Raw genomic sequence first — 18,600 nt, 5'->3', positions numbered from 1 at the left:
TAACAGAAATAAATGTGAAAGTCACAGTGTTAATGTTTGTTTTACCTGTACTGCTGAAACATGAACACCTGGGTGTGTGTGTGTGTGTGTGTGTGTGTGTGTGTGTGTGTGTGTGTGTGTGTGTGTGTGTGTGTGTGTGTGTGTGTGTGTGTGTGTGTGTGTGTGTGTGTGTGTGTGTGTGTGTGTGTGTGTGTGTGTGTGTGTGTGTGTGTGTGTGTGTGTGTGGTTGATGCAATATCTTAACAAAGAGTGTCTGTTATAGTATAAAAGTTAGTATACAAGTTTGACATTGGGCGTGTTGTGTTTCTCATTGTGGCTACTAGGGGGCAGAGTTTCTGAAGCTTTGTGTTTGCAACTTCATGTACCAAGGTGAGCCAGTGGTGGGCACAATTAACCAAAAAGTTAGCTTCAGTAAGCATTAATCAGATAACTGTAAAAAGTTATCCTTTATGATGATAAACCGATAAACTGCTAAAAAAAAATGTATCTTTATTACAGATAACCGATAACTTTTAGTATTGATTTGGACGCGGCCACATCAGATTACACTGTCAACTTCTGATAAACCAGTTTCACTTTAAGTGCTGCAGGGGCTGGTGTGTAAATTCAAGGATCACGAACACACAAGAACGCATGAAAAATGAATGAATAAAAAAAAATAAAACCCCAAATACTGTCATCTTTCAAAAGCAGTAAAACACAGTATTAGAAGTCACAGTTTATCTCGGTATTATATACCCCTTCATTTACTTCATAACTAAAAAGTTGCTGCTTTTTTTTACACGCTTTCAACCCTGTGGCTTAATCAACCGAAATACGTTGATTAATGCATTGATTGGCAAAGTAAAATACACGTAGTAAATATAAATTCTTACAAACATTTTTCACTGTTAAACTTTGCTCACTTTACCAGCAAAAAAAAAATCGGAAACTATCGGAAAAAATCGGAACTAAAGAACAACAACAGGTCCAGAAAGCCCTCACAGTATGTGGGTACCCACGATGGTCCCTGGATAAATTGCAGAAGTCCCAAAGAACAAAGAGACCAGACAGACAGGAGACGGAGCCAAGAAGAAGAGTGTCTCTCCCTTATTTAGCAGGAGTGGGGAAAAAACTACAGAGGATCTTCAGGCAGCACAAAATCCCAGTTTACTTTAAACCTGTTAACACTTTGAGACAGAAATTAGTTCACCCTAAGGACAGGATCCCTAGTTAAAAACAGAGCAATGTAGTGTATTCTATCAGATGTCAGTATGTTTATTCGTCCATCTTGTTTGTATTTGTAATTTAAAAGTCTTTATGTTAAGTAACAACCCACACTGTGGTGTGCACATATGGGTGACACTGAGCTCTGGTCTCTTGTTAAACTTTCTCTCAGCAAATGCTGTTAAAAAGGGAGTTCCACAAAAGTGTGATTTATACATTGGCACACAACCTCACCTCACTATGACCTCGGACATGTTCAACCTTGGTTCTCACCATTTTAGGCTAGGTAGTGTTGCTCTTCTTCTATAAAGAATAATTATAAAAAGCAGGACAGAGGCAATTTTCTTTCAGCACAGCAGTGGCCATTCAAACTGCCTGTGTAGATTCCATTTCCAATCAACATGTCCTAGTAAATACAACCAGTCATGGAAAATAGGAAATTCAGTCATCACCTTTATTCTGCTCCTAGTCAGACAGAAGCTTTATTGTGGGGGGCTTATACAAGCACTCTCGGTTTTTAGACCAGTTCCTATGTTTGACACATGTTTACCTTGTTTAAGATTGATACCAGTCGGTTTTAAATATTTGTTGGACTTTACATTGGGTGGAATTGGTCAGATTTCTCCCACTTATAACGCAGAGCTGAGTCTGAATACCAACGATTGTGTGTTTGTGTGTCTGAATGAAGTAGCATGAATGCAAGAATGCAAGTATCCTGCTTGTAACAAGAGTTTTGTGATAAACTCTGATCCAGAGCTGACCTTGAAACAAATACATTCCTGTGTGCACACACGCGCGTGTGCGTGTGTTGTCTGTACATGTAGTGTGCCTCACTCAATCACACTGAGGTGGTCTCAGGGGAAAGACAATGTCCTTGGCCCCTGAGGTCAGTGGTGTTGTCCATTGTGTTGAGCTATAAATATTTCACGTCATCGACATTTTCAGCATCTACATAAGTCTCTTTACAAACTGGCGCTCCTATATTATGCAGATTCTTCCTTCAGGCTCAAAAGTAAATGATAAAGTATTTCATACTTTGTTCCTGAATGTCACATTTGGTGTGCTTATTATTCGTTTATTATGTTGGATTTGCATGCCTACCCCTTCCAAGATGATGCTGAACAGCTTAGCATATATGAAACACATTTTTCACTGTTTGTAATGGGTGATTTCATTAGGACAAAGGCAAATTTTGCTATGGCAACCAATTGTATGAACCTTTTCCAAGGAAAACTGGAAAATATTGAAGAAATAAACTGCATTTTAACTTTTAACGTCCATATTGACCTGATGCATAAAGGATAAGTCAGAACTTTATCCTGTAATACAAGAAGGGGTAGAATTAGTGTGTATATTTGTGCCATTTTTGAGAAAACTGTTATTGTGTCACTCCCATGTCAGTGTTCCAGGTGGGAATTATGCTTCTGTATCTGAGCGTGTTAGTGGGCCTTTACGTGGTGCCTGTCTACATCACTTCTCCATGCATTATGAACCCTGCCAGGCTCAAACCACGGCCTGATGTCATTGGCCATCAAGGTGCCCCCATGGTGAGTCAGCATGATGTCATCATGTGTTCATGATGTAGAAATCTGAAATGGTTTGAACACTATGTATGTTATTCATGCTTTCAGTATTGTGCACTCTTTGAGCTACCAAGATATAAGTTGAAAACAGTAATTCTGTAAATGTGATGTGTAATCCATGAACATGAAATGTATCCTGTAACCAAGTATGTTTATTCTATTTTGTGAAAGACCTACTCTCACATTTATTAGTCTTTTGGATGCATCTCTTCTTTTCTTGTTTTGCAGCTCTTCTTCACAGCACAGTGGAAACTGTTTTATAACTTAATTTGTTCCTAAATGTTGTTCTTAAACCGAAACCAGTTTTCCCTTAAGAAACAATGTAAAATGGATTAGTCAGTTCCTGGCCCCCAAAATAACAGTGTTTTTACCTTTTTTAACAGCATTTCATGCATAAAAGACAGGCAAAATACAAAGAATATACAGAGTATCTTGTTTAAAATACTGTACAGTAATTGTAATAAAATAGACCATTTATTTTCACCTTACCTGTACAGAAGAGACTTGATGATGTACATGGATGGTGAAGGGGATGGATAATCATGTTTGTTAAGATGTTTCACCACACAATAAGCCCAATTATTCCAAGTGTTGCAATGAAAATCTGGTCGGATTTAATGTTGTATGCTAACAGCATTAGCGTTTAGTAGCTGTCAGCAGCTTCAACCATTAGCTCCGCTTAATGTATGATTACTGGAAAAGAAATATGCGGCTCATAACTTTTAACGTCACCAACAAAGTAAACTGTTAGGATAACCACCACGCAGTCCGCAAAATATGATTTAATAAACAACCAAACATAAAACAAAAATAACCCTTCTTCTTTTGGGTTTATTGGCAGATTGCAACCCAACATGGGGCATTACCATCACCTACTGTGGCGGAGGTGTTCGTGCACCAAGACTTTGTTTGAAAAGTGACACATTTTTTATTAAAAAAAATATGTTTGTGAACTGATATGTTCAAAAAGAAAGCTATTCTGAAACTGAGGTTCTACAGTATATGTTTTAAGCTTTTGGAAATGGCATTATTTTTGTAATGGGGCTCTTGCTTAATGGCCTGTTGGCCGCATGTCAAGTGATTGGCACTGGTGGACAACATTGGACCCACCCCCATTGGTACATTGGTACAACCCCAATTCCAGTGAAGTTGGGATGTTGTGGGAAATGTAAACAAAAACAGAATTCAATGATTTGCAAATCCTCTTTAACCTATATTCAATTGAATACACCACAAAGACAAGATATTTAATGTTCAAACTGATAGACTTTTTTGTTTTTGTGCAAATATTTGCTCATTTTGAAATGAATGCCTGCAACACCTTTCAAAAAAGTTGGGACGGGGCAACAAAAGACTGGGAAAGTTGATGAATGCTTAAAGAACACCTACCATAATTGGAAACAGGTGAGTGCCATCATTGGGTATAAAAGGAGCATCCCCAAAAGGCACAGCCGTTCACAAGCAAAGATGGGGTGAGGATCACCACTTTGTGAACAACTGCATCAAAAAATAGTCTATAATATAATCAGAAGATTCAGAGAATCTGGAGAACTGCATTAAAAGCCCACATCATTGTGTAAAGGATCTTACTGCGTGGGCTCAAGATCACTTCAGAAAACCATTGTCAGTTTGTCGCTACATCTACAAGTGCAAGGTAAAACTCTACCATGCAAAGCGAAAGCCATACATCAACAACATCTAGAAACATCGCCACCTTCTCTGGGCCCGAGCTCATCAATCAATCAATCAATCAATTTTATTTATATAGCGCCAAATCACAACAAACAGTTGCCCCAAGGCGCTTTATATTGTAAGGCAAGGCCATACAATAATTACGTAAAAACCCCAACGGTCAAAACGACCCCCTGTGAGCAAGCACTTGGCGACAGTGGGAAGGAAAAACTCCCTTTTAACAGGAAGAAACCTCCAGCAGAACCAGGCTCAGGGAGGGGCAGTCTTCTGCTGGGACTGGTTGGGGCTGAGGGAGAGAACGAGGAAAAAGACATGCTGTGGAGGGGAGCAGAGATCAATCACTAATGATTAAATGCAGAGTGGTGCATACAGAGCAAAAAGAGAAAAAAACACTCAGTGCATCATGGGAACCCCTCAGCAGTCTAAGTCTATAGCAGCATAACTAAGGGATGGTTCAGGGTCACCTGATCCAGCCCTAACTATAAGCTTTAGCAAAAAGGAAAGCTTTAAGCCTAATCTTAAAAGTAGAGAGGGTGTCTGTCTCCCTGATCCGAATTGGGAACTGGTTCCAGAGGAGAGGAGCCTGAAAGCTGAAGGCTCTGCCTCCCATTCTACTCTTACAAACCCTAGGAACTACAAGTAAGCCTGCAGTCTGAGAGCGAAGCGCTCTATTGGGGTGATATGGTACTATGAGGTCCCTAAGATAAGATGGGACCTGATTATTCAAAACCTTATAAGTAAGAAGAAGAATTTTAAATTCTATTCTAGAATTAACAGGAAGCCAGTGAAGAGAGGCCAATATGGGTGAGATATGCTCTCTCCTTCTAGTCCCCGCTAGTACTCTAGCTGCAGCATTTTGAATTAACTGAAGGCTTTTCAGGGAACTTTTAGGACAACCTGATAATAATGAATTACAATAGTCCAGCCTAGAGGAAATAAATGCATGAATTAGTTTTTCAGCATCACTCTGAGACAAGACCTTTCTAATTTTAGAGATATTGCGTAAATGCAAAAAAGCAGTCCTACATATTTGTTTAATATGCGCTTTGAATGACATATCCTGATCAAAAATGACTCCAAGATTTCTCACAGTATTACTAGAGGTCAGGGTAATGCCATCCAGAGTAAGGATCTGGTTAGACACCATGTTTCTAAGATTTGTGGGGCCAAGTACAATAACTTCAGTTTTATCTGAGTTTAAAAGCAGGAAATTAGAGGTCATCCATGTCTTTATGTCTGTAAGACAATCCTGCAGTTTAGCTAATTGGTGTGTGTCCTCTGGCTTCATGGATAGATAAAGCTGGGTATCATCTGCGTAACAATGAAAATTTAAGCAATGCCGTCTAATAATACTGCCTAAGGGAAGCATGTATAAAGTGAATAAAATTGGTCCTAGCACAGAACCTTGTGGAACGCCATAATTAACCTTAGTCTGTGAAGAAGATTCCCCATTTACATGAACAAATTGTAATCTATTAGATAAATATGATTCAAACCACCGCAGCGCAGTGCCTTTAATACCTATGGCATGCTCTAATCTCTGTAATAAAATTTTATGGTCAACAGGATCAAAAGCAGCACTGAGGTCTAACAGAACAAGCACAGAGATGAGTCCACTGTCTGAGGCCATAAGAAGATCATTTGTAACCTTCACTAATGCTGTTTCTGTACTATGATGAATTCTAAAACCTGACTGAAACTCTTCAAATAGACCATTCCTCTGCAGATGATCAGTTAGCTGTTTTACAACTACCCTTTCAAGAATTTTTGAGAGAAAAGGAAGGTTGGAGATTGGCCTATAATTAGCTAAGATAGCTGGGTCAAGTGATGGCTTTTTAAGTAATGGTTTAATTACTGCGACCTTAAAAGCCTGTGGTACATAGCCAACTAATAAAGATAGATTGATCATATTTAAGATCGAAGCATTAAATAATGGTAGGGCTTCCTTGAGCAGCCTGGTAGGAATGGGGTCTAATAGACATGTTGATAGTTTGGATGAAGTAACTAATGAAAATAACTCAAACAGAACAATCTGAGAGAAAGAGTCTAACCAAATACCGGTATCACTGAAAGCAGCCAAAGATAACGGTACGTCTTTGGGATGGTTATGAGTAATTTTTTCTCTAATAGTTAAAATTTTATTAGCAAAGAAAGTCATGAAGTCATTACTAGTTAAAGTTAAAGGAATACTCGGCTCAATAGAGCTCTGACTCTTTGTCAGCCTGGCTACAGTGCTGAAAAGAAACCTGGGGTTCTTATTTTCTTCAATTAGTGATGAGTAGTAAGATGTCCTAGCTTTACGGAGGGCTTTTTTATAGAGCAACAGACTCTTTTTCCAGGCTAAGTGAAGATCTTCTAAATTAGTGTGACGCCATTTCCTCTCCAACGTACGGGTTATCTGCTTTAAGCTGCGAGTTTGTGAGTTATACCACGGAGTCAGGCACTTCTGATTTAAAGCTCTGTTTTTCAGAGGAGCTACAGCATCCAAAGTTGTCTTCAATGAGGATGTAAAACTATTGATGAGATACTCTATCTCACTTACAGAGTTTAGGTAGCTACTCTGCACTGTGTTGGTATATGGCATTAGAGAACATAAAGAAGGAATCATATCCTTAAACCTAGTTACAGCGCTTTCTGAAAGACTTCTAGTGTAATGAAACTTATTCCACACTGCTGGGTAGTCCATCAGAGTAAATTTAAATGTTATTAAGAAATGATCAGACAGAAGGGAGTTTTCAGGGAATACTGTTAAGTCTTCTATTTCCATACCATAAGTCAGAACAAGATCTAAGATATGATTAAAGTGGTGAGTGGACTCATTTACATTTTGAGCAAAGCCAGTTGAGTCTAATAATAGATTAAATGCAATGTTGAGGCTGTCATTCTCAGCATCTGTGTGGATGTTAAAATCGCCCACTATAATTATCGTATCTGAGCTAAGCACTAAGTCAGACAAAAGGTCTGAAAATTCACAGAGAAACTCACAGTAACGACCAGGTGGACGATAGATAATAACAAATAAAACTGGTTTTTGGGACTTCCAATTTGGATGGACAAGACTAAGAGTCAAGCTTTCAAATGAATTAAAGCTCTGTCTGGGTTTTTGATTAATTAATAAGCTGGAATGGAAGATTGCTGCTAATCCTCCGCCTCGGCCCGTGCTACGAGCATTCTGGCAGTTAGTGTGACTCGGGGGTGTTGACTCATTTAAACTAACATATTCATCCTGCTGTAACCAGGTTTCTGTAAGGCAGAATAAATCAATATGTTGATCAATTATTATATCATTTACTAACAGGGACTTAGAAGAGAGAGACCTAATGTTTAATAGACCACATTTTACTGTTTTAGTCTGTGGTGCAGTTGAAGGTGCTATATTATTTTTTCTTTTTGAATTTTTATGCTTAAATAGATTTTTGCTGGTTATTGGTGGTCTGGGAGCAGGCACCGTCTCTACGGGGATGGGGTAATGAGGGGATGGCAGGGGGAGAGAAGCTGCAGAGAGGTGTGTAAGACTACAACTCTGCTTCCTGGTCCCAACCCTGGATAGTCACGGTTTGGAGGATTTAAGAAAATTGGCCAGATTTCTAGAAATGAGAGCTGCTCCATCCAAAGTGGGATGGATGCTGTCTCTCCTAACAAGACCAGGTTTTCCCCAGAAGTTTTGCCAATTATCTATGAAGATAATTGGCAAAGATCTATAAAATAAAGATCTATTTCTCATTTGAAATGGACAGATGCAAAGTGGAAAAGTGTGCTGTGGTCTGATGAGTCCACATTTCAAATTGTTTTTGGAAATCATGGATGTCGTGTCCTCCAGACAAAAGAGGAAAAAGAGCATCCAGATTGTTACCAGCGAAAAGTTCAGAAGCCAGCATCTGTGATGGTATGTAGTGTTAGTGCCCATGGCAAGGGCACTAACACATCTGTGATGGCACCATCAATGCTGACAGGTACATCCGGGTTTTGGAGCAACACATGCTGCCATCCAAGCAACGTCTTTTTCAGGGATGTCCCTGCTTAGTTCAGCAAGACAATGCCAAGCCACATTCTGCACGTGTTACAACAGCGTGGCTTCATAGTAAAAGAGTGCGGGTACTAGACTGACCTGCCTGCAGTCAACACCTGTTGCCCATTGAAAATGTGTGGTGCAATATGAAGCGCAAAATACGACAACAGAGACCCCGGACTGTTGAGCAACTGAAGTCGTATATCAAGCCAGAATCGGAAAGAATTCCACCTACAAAGCTTCAACAATTAGTGTCCTCAGTTCCCAAACGCTTATTGAGTGTTGTTAGAAGTAAAGGTGATGTAACACAGTGGTAAACATACCACTGTCCCAGCTTTTTTGAAACGTGTTGCAGGCATCCATTTCAAAATGAGCAAATATTTGCACAAAAATAATAGTTTATCAATGTGAACATTAAATATCTTGTCTTTGTGGTGTATTCAGCTGAATATAGGTTGAAGAGGATTTGCAAATCATTGTATTCTGTTTTTATTTACATTTTACACAACGTCCCAACTTCACTGGAATTGGGGTTGTACATCTACTATAGAAAATTGAAATGCAATTGTGCTGAATGATTGGTGAGCTAGTTTTACTGCAGTATTCATGGAATGTCATGCATGGTCTTCAACTTCCTCTGTGTTAAAAAAAAAAAATAAAATTAAATTTAAAAAAAAAAAAAAAAAACCTGATTTAATGAATTTTTTTTTTTTTTTTTTTTTTTTTTTTTACTTAAGATCCCTCTTGAAGACCACCAAGAGCAGTTGTTGAGAACAGTATACCTCTACGGGTATGACTAAGAACTTTTATGAACATGTTCAGTGATTAATAAAAAAATGTAAAGATGGTGAATTTATTGTGCTTTTTTTAATGCAGTTAACTTGGGACATTTTTTTCTGTCAGTGTGGAGGAATTTGGAGCAAATGTTTTATACAGAAAGGCAGGTGGCAAAAGTTAGTTTAAAACAATTCGATTTTTCATGTTTTTCTGTAAAACAATTATTTTTTCTGTAAACCATAATCATTTGTTTTACAGAAAAACATGTTTTTCTGTGAAACAAATTAATGCTATTTGTTGCTTGAAAAGCATTAATTTGGTTTCTTCTTAATTTCAATATAAAAACCTCAGTTAGTTGTTAAACAGTTAAAGCGCATATACGAGGGCTGTCAATAAAGTAACGGTCCTTTTTATTTTTTTCAAAAACTATATGGATTTCATTCATATGTTTTTACGTCAGACATGCTTGAACCCTCGTGCGCATGCGTGACTTTTTCCACGCCTGTCGGTGACGTCATTCACCTGTGAGCACTCCTTGTGGGAGGAGTCGTCCAGCCCCTCGTCGGAATTCCTTTGTCTGAGAAGTTGCTGAGAGACTGGCGCGTTGTTTGATCAAAATTTTTTCTAAACCTGTGAGACACATCGAAGTGGACACGGTTCGAAAAATTAAGCTGGTTTTCAGTGAAAATTTTAACGGCTGATGAGAGATTTTGAGGTGATACTGTCGCTTTAAGGACTTCCCACGGTGCGAGACGTCGCGCTGCGCTCTCAGGCGGCGTCATCAGCCTGTTTCAAGCTGAAAACCTCCACATTTCAGGCTCTATTGATCCAGGACGTCGTGAGAGAACAGAGAAGTTTCAGAAGAAGTCGGTTTCAGCATTTTATCCGGATATTCCACTGTTAAAGGAGATTTTGTAATGAAAGACGTGCGGACGGGTCCGCGCGTCGGGACGCAGCCGACGCGGTGCGGCGGCACAGGAAAAACACCTCCGTGTTGATAACCATTTGTAAAATCCAGGTGGCCTTTGATGGCTTTCAGTGGAGTGAGTATATGAGATATTGTTTAACAGCAGGACATGTTCCAACTTGTCCTTAAGGCTTTCAACAGAGGTGTTTTTCCTGTGGCGGAGCGTTGCCGCCGCGCGGACCCGTCCGCACGTCTTTCATTAAAAAAATCTCCTTTAACAGTGGAATATCCGGATAAAATGCTGAAACCGACTTCTTCTGAAACTTCTCTGTTCTCTCACGACGTCCTGGATCAATAGAGCCTGAAATGTGGAGGTTTTCAGCTTGAACAGGCTGACGACGGCGGCTGAGAGCGCTGCGCGACGTCTCGCACCGTGGGAAGTCCTTAAAGCGCCAGAATCACCTCAAAATCAGCCGTTAAAATTTTCACTGAAAACCAGCTTAATTTTTCGAACCGTGTCCACTTCGATGTGTCTCACAGGTTTAGAAAAAATTTTGATCAAACAACGCGCCAGTCTCTCAGCAACTTCTCAGACAAAGGAATTCCGACGAGGGGCTGGACGACTCCTCCCACAAGGAGTGCTCACAGGCGAATGACGTCACCGACAGGCGTGGAAAAACTCACGCATGCGCACGAGGGTTCAAGCATGTCTGACGTAAAAACATATGAATGAAATCCATATAGTTTTTGAAAAAAAATAAAAAGGACCGTTGCTTTATTGACAGACCTCGTGTATATATATATATATATATATATATATAAAATATATGTGTGTGTGTGTGTATATATATGTGTGTGCTTTATTTATTTTTAAATGTGTATGAGGTGGAGTATCTTAAATTAACTACATAGTCACCCATTCATGAAATCATCTTTGTTATCTCCACATCAGACCCTGTTTTAGGGACTACAAACAAGTGTAAGCACATTTGGGGATTTATGTCATCATTTCAATTCATCTTTTTATTTGTTTTCAGTCTGTGCTGAGTATGGAAGAAACAGGCAAGAGTTTGTTGTTTTTTTTTCCTCTCACTGATGTCCTGCTGCAAATTTCAAATGACACAAAGCTTGACTTGTTTTACTTGTTAGGTGAATTTTAAATAATGATTTCTGAAAATATAAATTGGTGGGACTTATAGAAGCATGTATATAAAATGTAGGGATGTGTTTCAGCCATTTCATCTTGGAGAACATACTCCAGACTACCTACTAAGGTTGGCTCTTGAAGCCTGCATGTTTGCATGCACGTCTAAAGAGACTTTCAGGGTAATTATCTATGGAATTATTTTTCTTTTTTTTACACATCCCATTTGCACCAGATTGTTACCATTTCTCTAAGCTACCAAGAGGTAATAGAGGCTTAAACCCACAGTCTTCAGAGACCTTTTAATTTAAATGAATTTTTGTTTCCCTCACAGATTTTCATTCCTGTAGGGTTTTGTTACTGCTGTTTTTGCTTTTTGTTTTTCTTTTGCTGTACTTCCCAGGGTTATTTTCGTCTGTTGCTGACCTTGTGGTGGCAGAACTGAAAATAGGCAACAAAAGTGGTACAGTGAGAGCCTTGAGCTGTCTCTGCCTGGTGTTTGAATGCAGATTCACCAGCACTATTGCATACATGTCATTCTTAATAATTATGAACCTCAAACTCTTGGGGTGATCTCTGACCCCCACATTATTGGTTGACTTACACTATAAAATATATAGTGAACATTCAGCCTATTCTGTCTGTGACTGATATGGACACTTGTGTTCATATTCTTGTTTCATGTAGAACTGATTATTGTAATGTCTTTTTTTTTTCCTCTGTTGTCACACACTAGTATTAGAAGATTCAAGGAGCTCAGAATGGTGCTTCTAGAATTATTATTATTATTATTATTATTTTCCTTTATATAGCGCCAAATCATAACGGAGTTGCCTCAAGGCGCTTCACACAGGTAAGGTCTAACCTTACCAACCCCCAGAGCAACAGTGGTAAGGAAAAACTCCCTCTGAGGAAGAAACCTCAAGAAGAAGAAGAAGACTCAAAGGGGTGACCCTCTGCTTGGGCCATGCTACAAACATAAATTACAGAAATAATTCACAGAACAATTCACGGCCGAATATACAAGAATTGCTGTTGATGCACAGGACAGGAGGGTCGCCAACACAAACACAACTCCCATCTCTGGATGGAGCTGCACCAGAGAAAAACAGAGAAAAAAAAAGAAAAAAAAAAAAACAGAGAAAAACCAGAATCAGGCATCAGAAAGACAAAAAATACTGTATAATTTGCCAGCATTAATCAACAAGAAAAACAGAAGAAATACTAAGGTGATCGCCGGCCGCTAGCCCTAAGCTTCACTAAAAGACCCAGAATTTAGGTAAAGTTGAGGCCGCGGCCCGCTCCAATCACTAATAACATGAATTAAAAGAGTAAAAAGCGTAAAACAAAACTGTACCAGTATGCTAGCCATATGAAAGGGAAAATAAGTGCGTCTTAAATCTGGACTTGAAAGTCTCCACAGAATCTGACTGTTTTATTGACGCAGGGAGATCATTCCACAGAACAGGGGCACAATAAGAGAAAGCCCTGTCACCTGCAGACTTCTTATTCACCTTAGGGACACAAAGTAGTCCTGCACCCTGAGAACGTAAAGCCCGGGCCGGTACGTAAGGTTTAATTAGGTCAGCTAGGTAGGGAGGTGCCAGTCCATGAATAATTTTATAGGTTAGTAGCAGAACCTTAAAATCTGATCTCACTGGGACAGGAAGCCAGTGAAGAGATGCCAAAATGGGTGTAATGTGGTCGAACTTTCTGCTTGGTGTCAAAAGGCTGGCTGCAGCATTTTGAACCAGTTGGAGCCCTAATGCTAGACTGCGGTAAACCAGAAAATAGAACATTGCAGTAGTCCAATCTAGAAGAGATGAACGCATGGATCAGGGTCTCAGCATCAGCCATAGACAGGATGGGACGAATCTTCGCTATATTTCACAGGTGGAAGAAAGCAGTCCTAGTAATATTTCTAATATGGAGGCCAAAGGACAACGAAAGATCAAAATTACCCCAAGGTTCCTCACTTTGTCAGTGTGATGTATGACACGCGAGCCTAGGCTGAGTGTTAACTGGTCAAATTGATGCCGATGTCTCACTGGACCAAGAACCATCATTTCAGTCTTTTCAGAGTTTAAAAGTAGGACGTTTCTAGACATCCAATTTCTCACAGCTGCAAGGCAATCTTCTAAGGATTTTATGTGAACGAGATTACCAGCAGTTATCGGCATATATAACTGAGTAGCAGTGAAAGGTAATCCCAAAACGCCGTAATATGTGCCCAAGGGGTGCTATATAAAGGGAGAAAAGCAGGGGGCCTAAGACAGACCCCTGAGGAACCCCAAATTTCATGTCACTAATGTTTGAGGTAGTGTTACTGTACAAAACACAGTGAGAACGACTGATCAAGTATGACGTCAACCATGCAAAGGCACTCCCAGTAATCCCAAAATGATTTTACAGCCTATCAAGTAGAATATGATTATCCACTGTATCAAATGCAGCACTGAGATCTAACAGCAGCAGAACCGTAGTGGTGTCCGAGTCCATTGTAAGCAGAGATCATTGACCACTTTAGTGAGGGCCGTCTCTGTGGAATGATATTTTGTAAAAGCAGACTGCAGTGGCTCAAAGAGATTATTCTCAGTAAGATAGTCTACGAGCTGTCGTGACACCACTTTTTCCAGAATGTTAGAGCAAAATAATAGATTTGATATCGGCCGATAGTTTTTCAATACACTAGGGTCAAGATTAGGTTTCTTAAGTAATGGTTTAATCACTGCAGATTTGAAACATTTAGAAACAGATCCAGAAGTTAAAGAAAGATTAATAATTTCCAGTACAGTCGGCCCAAGAGTGGGCCACAGGTCCTTAAACAGTTTTGTTGGTATAGGATAAAAAAAAAAAACAGGTTGTGCTTTTTGTTGACATTATGAGTTTCATCAGCATGTCTAGAGAGATACTGTCAAATTCTGTAAATCTAGGTAATACCTCAGTAGTGGCGCCCACCTCAATAGCAGGGTGTAGTGGCTGGGTTAAGGCATGCTGGGATATGTTCAACCTAATGTCATCTATTTTCTTCTCAAAGTAATCTAGGGAATCTTGTGCTGTAAAAGGAGAGCGAGCTACAGGTGGTTGTCCATGAATAAGTGTTGCCACCGTGTCAAACAAGAACTTTGAGTTATGCTTGTTTTTGTTGATCAAATCAGAGTAATAGGTCCGCTTTGTAGCCAATAATGCATGCTTATAATCTAAGATAGCATCACGCCACGCAAGGTAGAATACTTCTAATTTTGAACGACATCATTTCCGTTCTAGACCTCTTGCTTTATGCTTGAGGTCACGCAGGTAATCATTGAACCAAGGTGACTGCGATTCGGGGGAGCGCAGTTTCAACACAGGTGGTGCAATCATGTCGAGTGTCGTTTTGAGCACTGAGTTTAAACTATCCACAAGTCTGTCTACTGACTGGGTATTTGTCAAAAGTGAGGCTAAGTCATCAGGCAGTCTAGCTTCTAGTTCTATCTTAGTTGAGGAGTTGATGCATCGCTGCAGTGATAAATAAGGTTGTTGTTCCACTAAACATGGCAGCGAAACTGTAAACTTAATAAGTGAGTGATCAGAGACCACTGATGTAAGAGGCATGATGTCAGTATTCGTGACAGCAATACCACGTGCAAGAACCAGATCCAGGGTATTTCCACTAATGTGCGTCGAATGCAGTGCATTGCCAAAATCCTAATGCATCCACAATTTCCATAAATGATTTGCAGAGGGGATCAGAAGGCTTATTTATATGAACGTTAAAGTCACCAATGATCAGAATGTTATCTGCACTAGTTGACAAGTTAGAGATGAACACACCAAATTCATCTAAGAATTCAGAATATGAGCCAGGAGGCCTATATACAGTGACAGAGTAATACGGCTGACCTTGGCAATGCGTAATATCCTGAGCGGAGCAGAGAATCAGATGCTGAAACGAGTTATATTTGTGACCCCCAACAGCTAATAAGCTAAACCTAAATTTATAAATAAGGGCAACACCCCCGCCTTGCTTCGCATCACGAGGGACATGAGTAAATGTATATGCTGGTGGGCAGGCTTCATTTAAGGGGAGGACAGCTGCAGGTTTAAGCCAGGTTTCACATAACCCAATCATATCTAAGTGATGATCAATAATTAGATCATTGATCAACAATGATTTTGAGGACAGTGATCTTATGTTAATGAGACCCAGTCTAAGGACCTCAGTGGAGTTGACAGTTGAACTGTTTGGGTTTAGGGGTGGTTCCAGAGTAGCATATATAAGATGCCTAGAAGTAGGTTTAGGTTTTAGACATTCCACGTGCATTGAAGGTAGCAGACATGAAATCTTTGCTATTACTGGAACAACCACTGAGCCATCCTCAGTTTCCTCAAAAAATCCTCAAAAAAAGACCATTTCAGTGTATTACCCCAGTTTAACCTCATTTCACTGACTTCTTGTTCAAAACGTTAAATGTTAGTTTTGCTGTTAGCATATAAGATTCTGAATGGTCAACTTCTTTCACATGATAGATGATGTAAAGCCTTATGTACCTTCCGGTGCCCTGCAGTCTTAGAATGCAGGATTACTTTGTCTTCTAAAGGTAAAAAATATAATGCAATACTAAAATACCCTCGGCCGTATGAGCATTATTTTCTTTATAATTTGCAGTTGTTTAATTAATTATTAAGATACTACTGTCTTATGTATAATTTGTACATGTTCAGTAATGCCCCTCTATCAATCAATCACAAATAATATTTATGTTTTAATGGCCTTGCATGTGTGCATATATGAGCTTTTGACTACTGTGGAAGTTGTGCAAATCAAGGAATATTTGTAGATCACCTATTTGTAGATCTATCAGTAAATTGTAAATCAGTTCAGAGGTGTTATTCGGTTCCAAAAATAGCATTTTCAGTTTTAGAAGTCTTTGTTTCTTGCTAAGTTTTACATAATATATGAGAAAGGTGTTATTTGTAGCCAAAATGAAGTGAAGTTAGGAGCTGGCACATCACCACACTAATGTCCGTGAGATCATACCATAACATTAGGTACAGAATGGGATAGCTTGAGGACTGATGGGAATTCAGGTTTGCGCGGTGTAGACCTTAAGATGCCCTCTATCTGGATGCCTGAGATCCTGCATTGACTTGCAGACTCTGCACTACCTGGTTCTCTGGTATTCTGGTCTATACAATATCTCAGTGTTCATTTTGAGACTTCATTTTGGTGTCTTGTTGTGTACAGTCTTAAGGATCACTGGCTTCATAATTTAGTGCTGTATAAATAATTTGAATTGAATTAAACTTGCATTTTAAACTTTAAGCCACAGTGAATATCATTCATATGCCTCAAAGAAAATTGTAGCTTTTTAGATTTGATTTGCATACTTGCTTCAGTTTTATTGCTTCTAAATCGTATTTGAAGAACTGGCATGAAATTAAAGGACGTATATCTTGCTCAGTATGCTGCAGTTCCTGAAGGGAATCGGAAGATAGAATCCTCGTTAGTCAGAATGGCTTGTGGCACTCTCAAAAACACAGCCTGGATTCTGTGGGATTTGTGTAAAGTTATCGATCATCACAGTGGAGTCTAAAATTAGGAGCGGTTGTGTGAAGGGTTAATGAGAAACTCCCACGGAGGGGAGAAAAAATCATGTGACTGTGACTGAACTGTGGTTTCCCAGAAGGATTCTGTATTGATTCATTCCTATCCTGTGGTTCACAGTCATTAACTTTGCTCTTAAGGTCATGTATAATTTTTTTTTCCAAAATAATTTTTTTGTTGTTTTTTCCTGTTGTGATCTTTAATCTCTTGATTTTGTATTGTTCATAATACAGGTACAGAGCATGGTAAAGTCCTGCCTTATGTCATTATACTCCTTTATGTTGGCAGGAATTACAACCCCTGGCAAAAATTATGGAATCACCGGCCTCAGAGGATGTTCATTCAGTTGTTTAATTTTGTAGGAAAAAAAAAGCAGATCACAGACATGACACAAAACTAAAGTCATTTCAAATGGCAACTTTCTGGCTTTAAGAAATCAGGGAAAAAAATTGTGGCAGTCAGTAACGGTTACTTTTTTAGACCAAGCAGAGGGAAAAAAATATGGAATCACTCAATTCTGAGGAAAAAATTATGGAATCATGAAAAACAAAAGAACGCTCCAACACATCACTAGTATTTTGTTGCACCACCTCTGGCTTTTATAAGAGCTTGCAGTCTCTGAGGCATGGACTTAATGAGTGACAAACAGTACTCTTCATCAATCTGGCTCCAACTTTCTCTGATTGCTGTTGCCAGATCAGCTTTGCAGGCTGAAGCCTTGTCATGGACCATTTTCTTCAACTTCCACCAAAGATTTTCAATTGGATTAAGATCCGGACTATTTGCAGGCCATGACATTGACCCTATGTGTCTTTTTGCAAGGAATGTTTTCACAGTTTTTGCTTTATGGCAAGATGCATTATCATCTTGAAAAATGATTTCATCCCCAAACGTCCTTTCAATTGATGGGATAAGAAAAGTGTCCAAAATATCAACGTAAACTTGTGCATTTATTGATGATGTAATGACAGCCATCTCCCCAGTGCCTTTACCTGACATGCAGCCCCATATCATCAATGACTGTGGAAATTTACATGTTCTCTTCAGGCAGTCATCTTTATAAATCTCATTGGAACGGCACCAAACAAAAGTTCCACCATCATCACCTTGCCCAATGCAGATTCGAGATTCATCACTGAATATGACTTTCATCCAGTCATCCACAGTCCACGATTGCTTTTCCTTAGCCCATTGTAACCTTGTTTTTTTTCTGTTTAGGTGTTAATGATGGCTTTCGTTTAGCTTTTCTGTATGTAAATCCCATTTCCTTTAGGCGGTTTCTTACAGTTCGGTCACAGACGTTGACTCCAGTTTCCTCCCATTCATTCCTCATTTGTTTTGTTGTGCATTTTTGATTTTTGAGACATACTGCTTTAAGTTTTCTGTCTTGACGCTTTGATGTCTTCCTTGGTCTACCAGTATGTTTGCCTTTAACAACCTTCCCATGTTGTTTGTATTTGGTCCAGAGTTTAGACACAGCTGACTGTGAACAACCAACATCTTTTGCAACATTGCGTGATGATTTACCCTCTTTTAAGAGTTTGATAATCCTCTCCTTTGTTTCAATTGACATCTCTCGTGTTGGAGCCATGATTCATGTCAGTCCACTTGGTGCAACAGCTCTCCAAAGTGTGATCACTCCTTTTTAGATGCAGACTAATGAGCAGATCTGATTTGATGCAGGTGTTAGTTTTG

At 39.3% G+C, this 18,600-nt stretch overlaps 1 protein-coding gene across 5 annotated transcripts in view; it reads left to right on the top strand.

Annotated features, from left to right (window-relative positions):
* Positions 1-18,600, top strand: part of gdpd5b (glycerophosphodiester phosphodiesterase domain containing 5b) — a 187,073-nt gene that overhangs the window by 141,271 nt on the left and 27,202 nt on the right. For all 5 annotated transcript variants that reach the window (XR_004560043.1, XR_004560042.1, XM_034167968.1 and 2 more), the window contains one exon: positions 2,608-2,753. Coding sequence is in view for 3 of the 5 variants with exons in the window: in XM_034167968.1 (XP_034023859.1) it covers positions 2,608-2,753 (146 nt within the window). In the remaining 2 variants the exon portion in view is untranslated. The remainder of the gene's footprint in view (positions 1-2,607; positions 2,754-18,600) is intronic.

Source organism: Thalassophryne amazonica, chromosome 4, assembly GCF_902500255.1.
Source record: "Thalassophryne amazonica chromosome 4, fThaAma1.1, whole genome shotgun sequence".
Lineage (NCBI taxonomy): Eukaryota > Metazoa > Chordata > Actinopteri > Batrachoidiformes > Batrachoididae > Thalassophryne > Thalassophryne amazonica.
The sequence above is the reverse complement of the archived record's forward strand: the minus strand, read 5'-3'. Positions and strand labels throughout refer to the sequence as shown.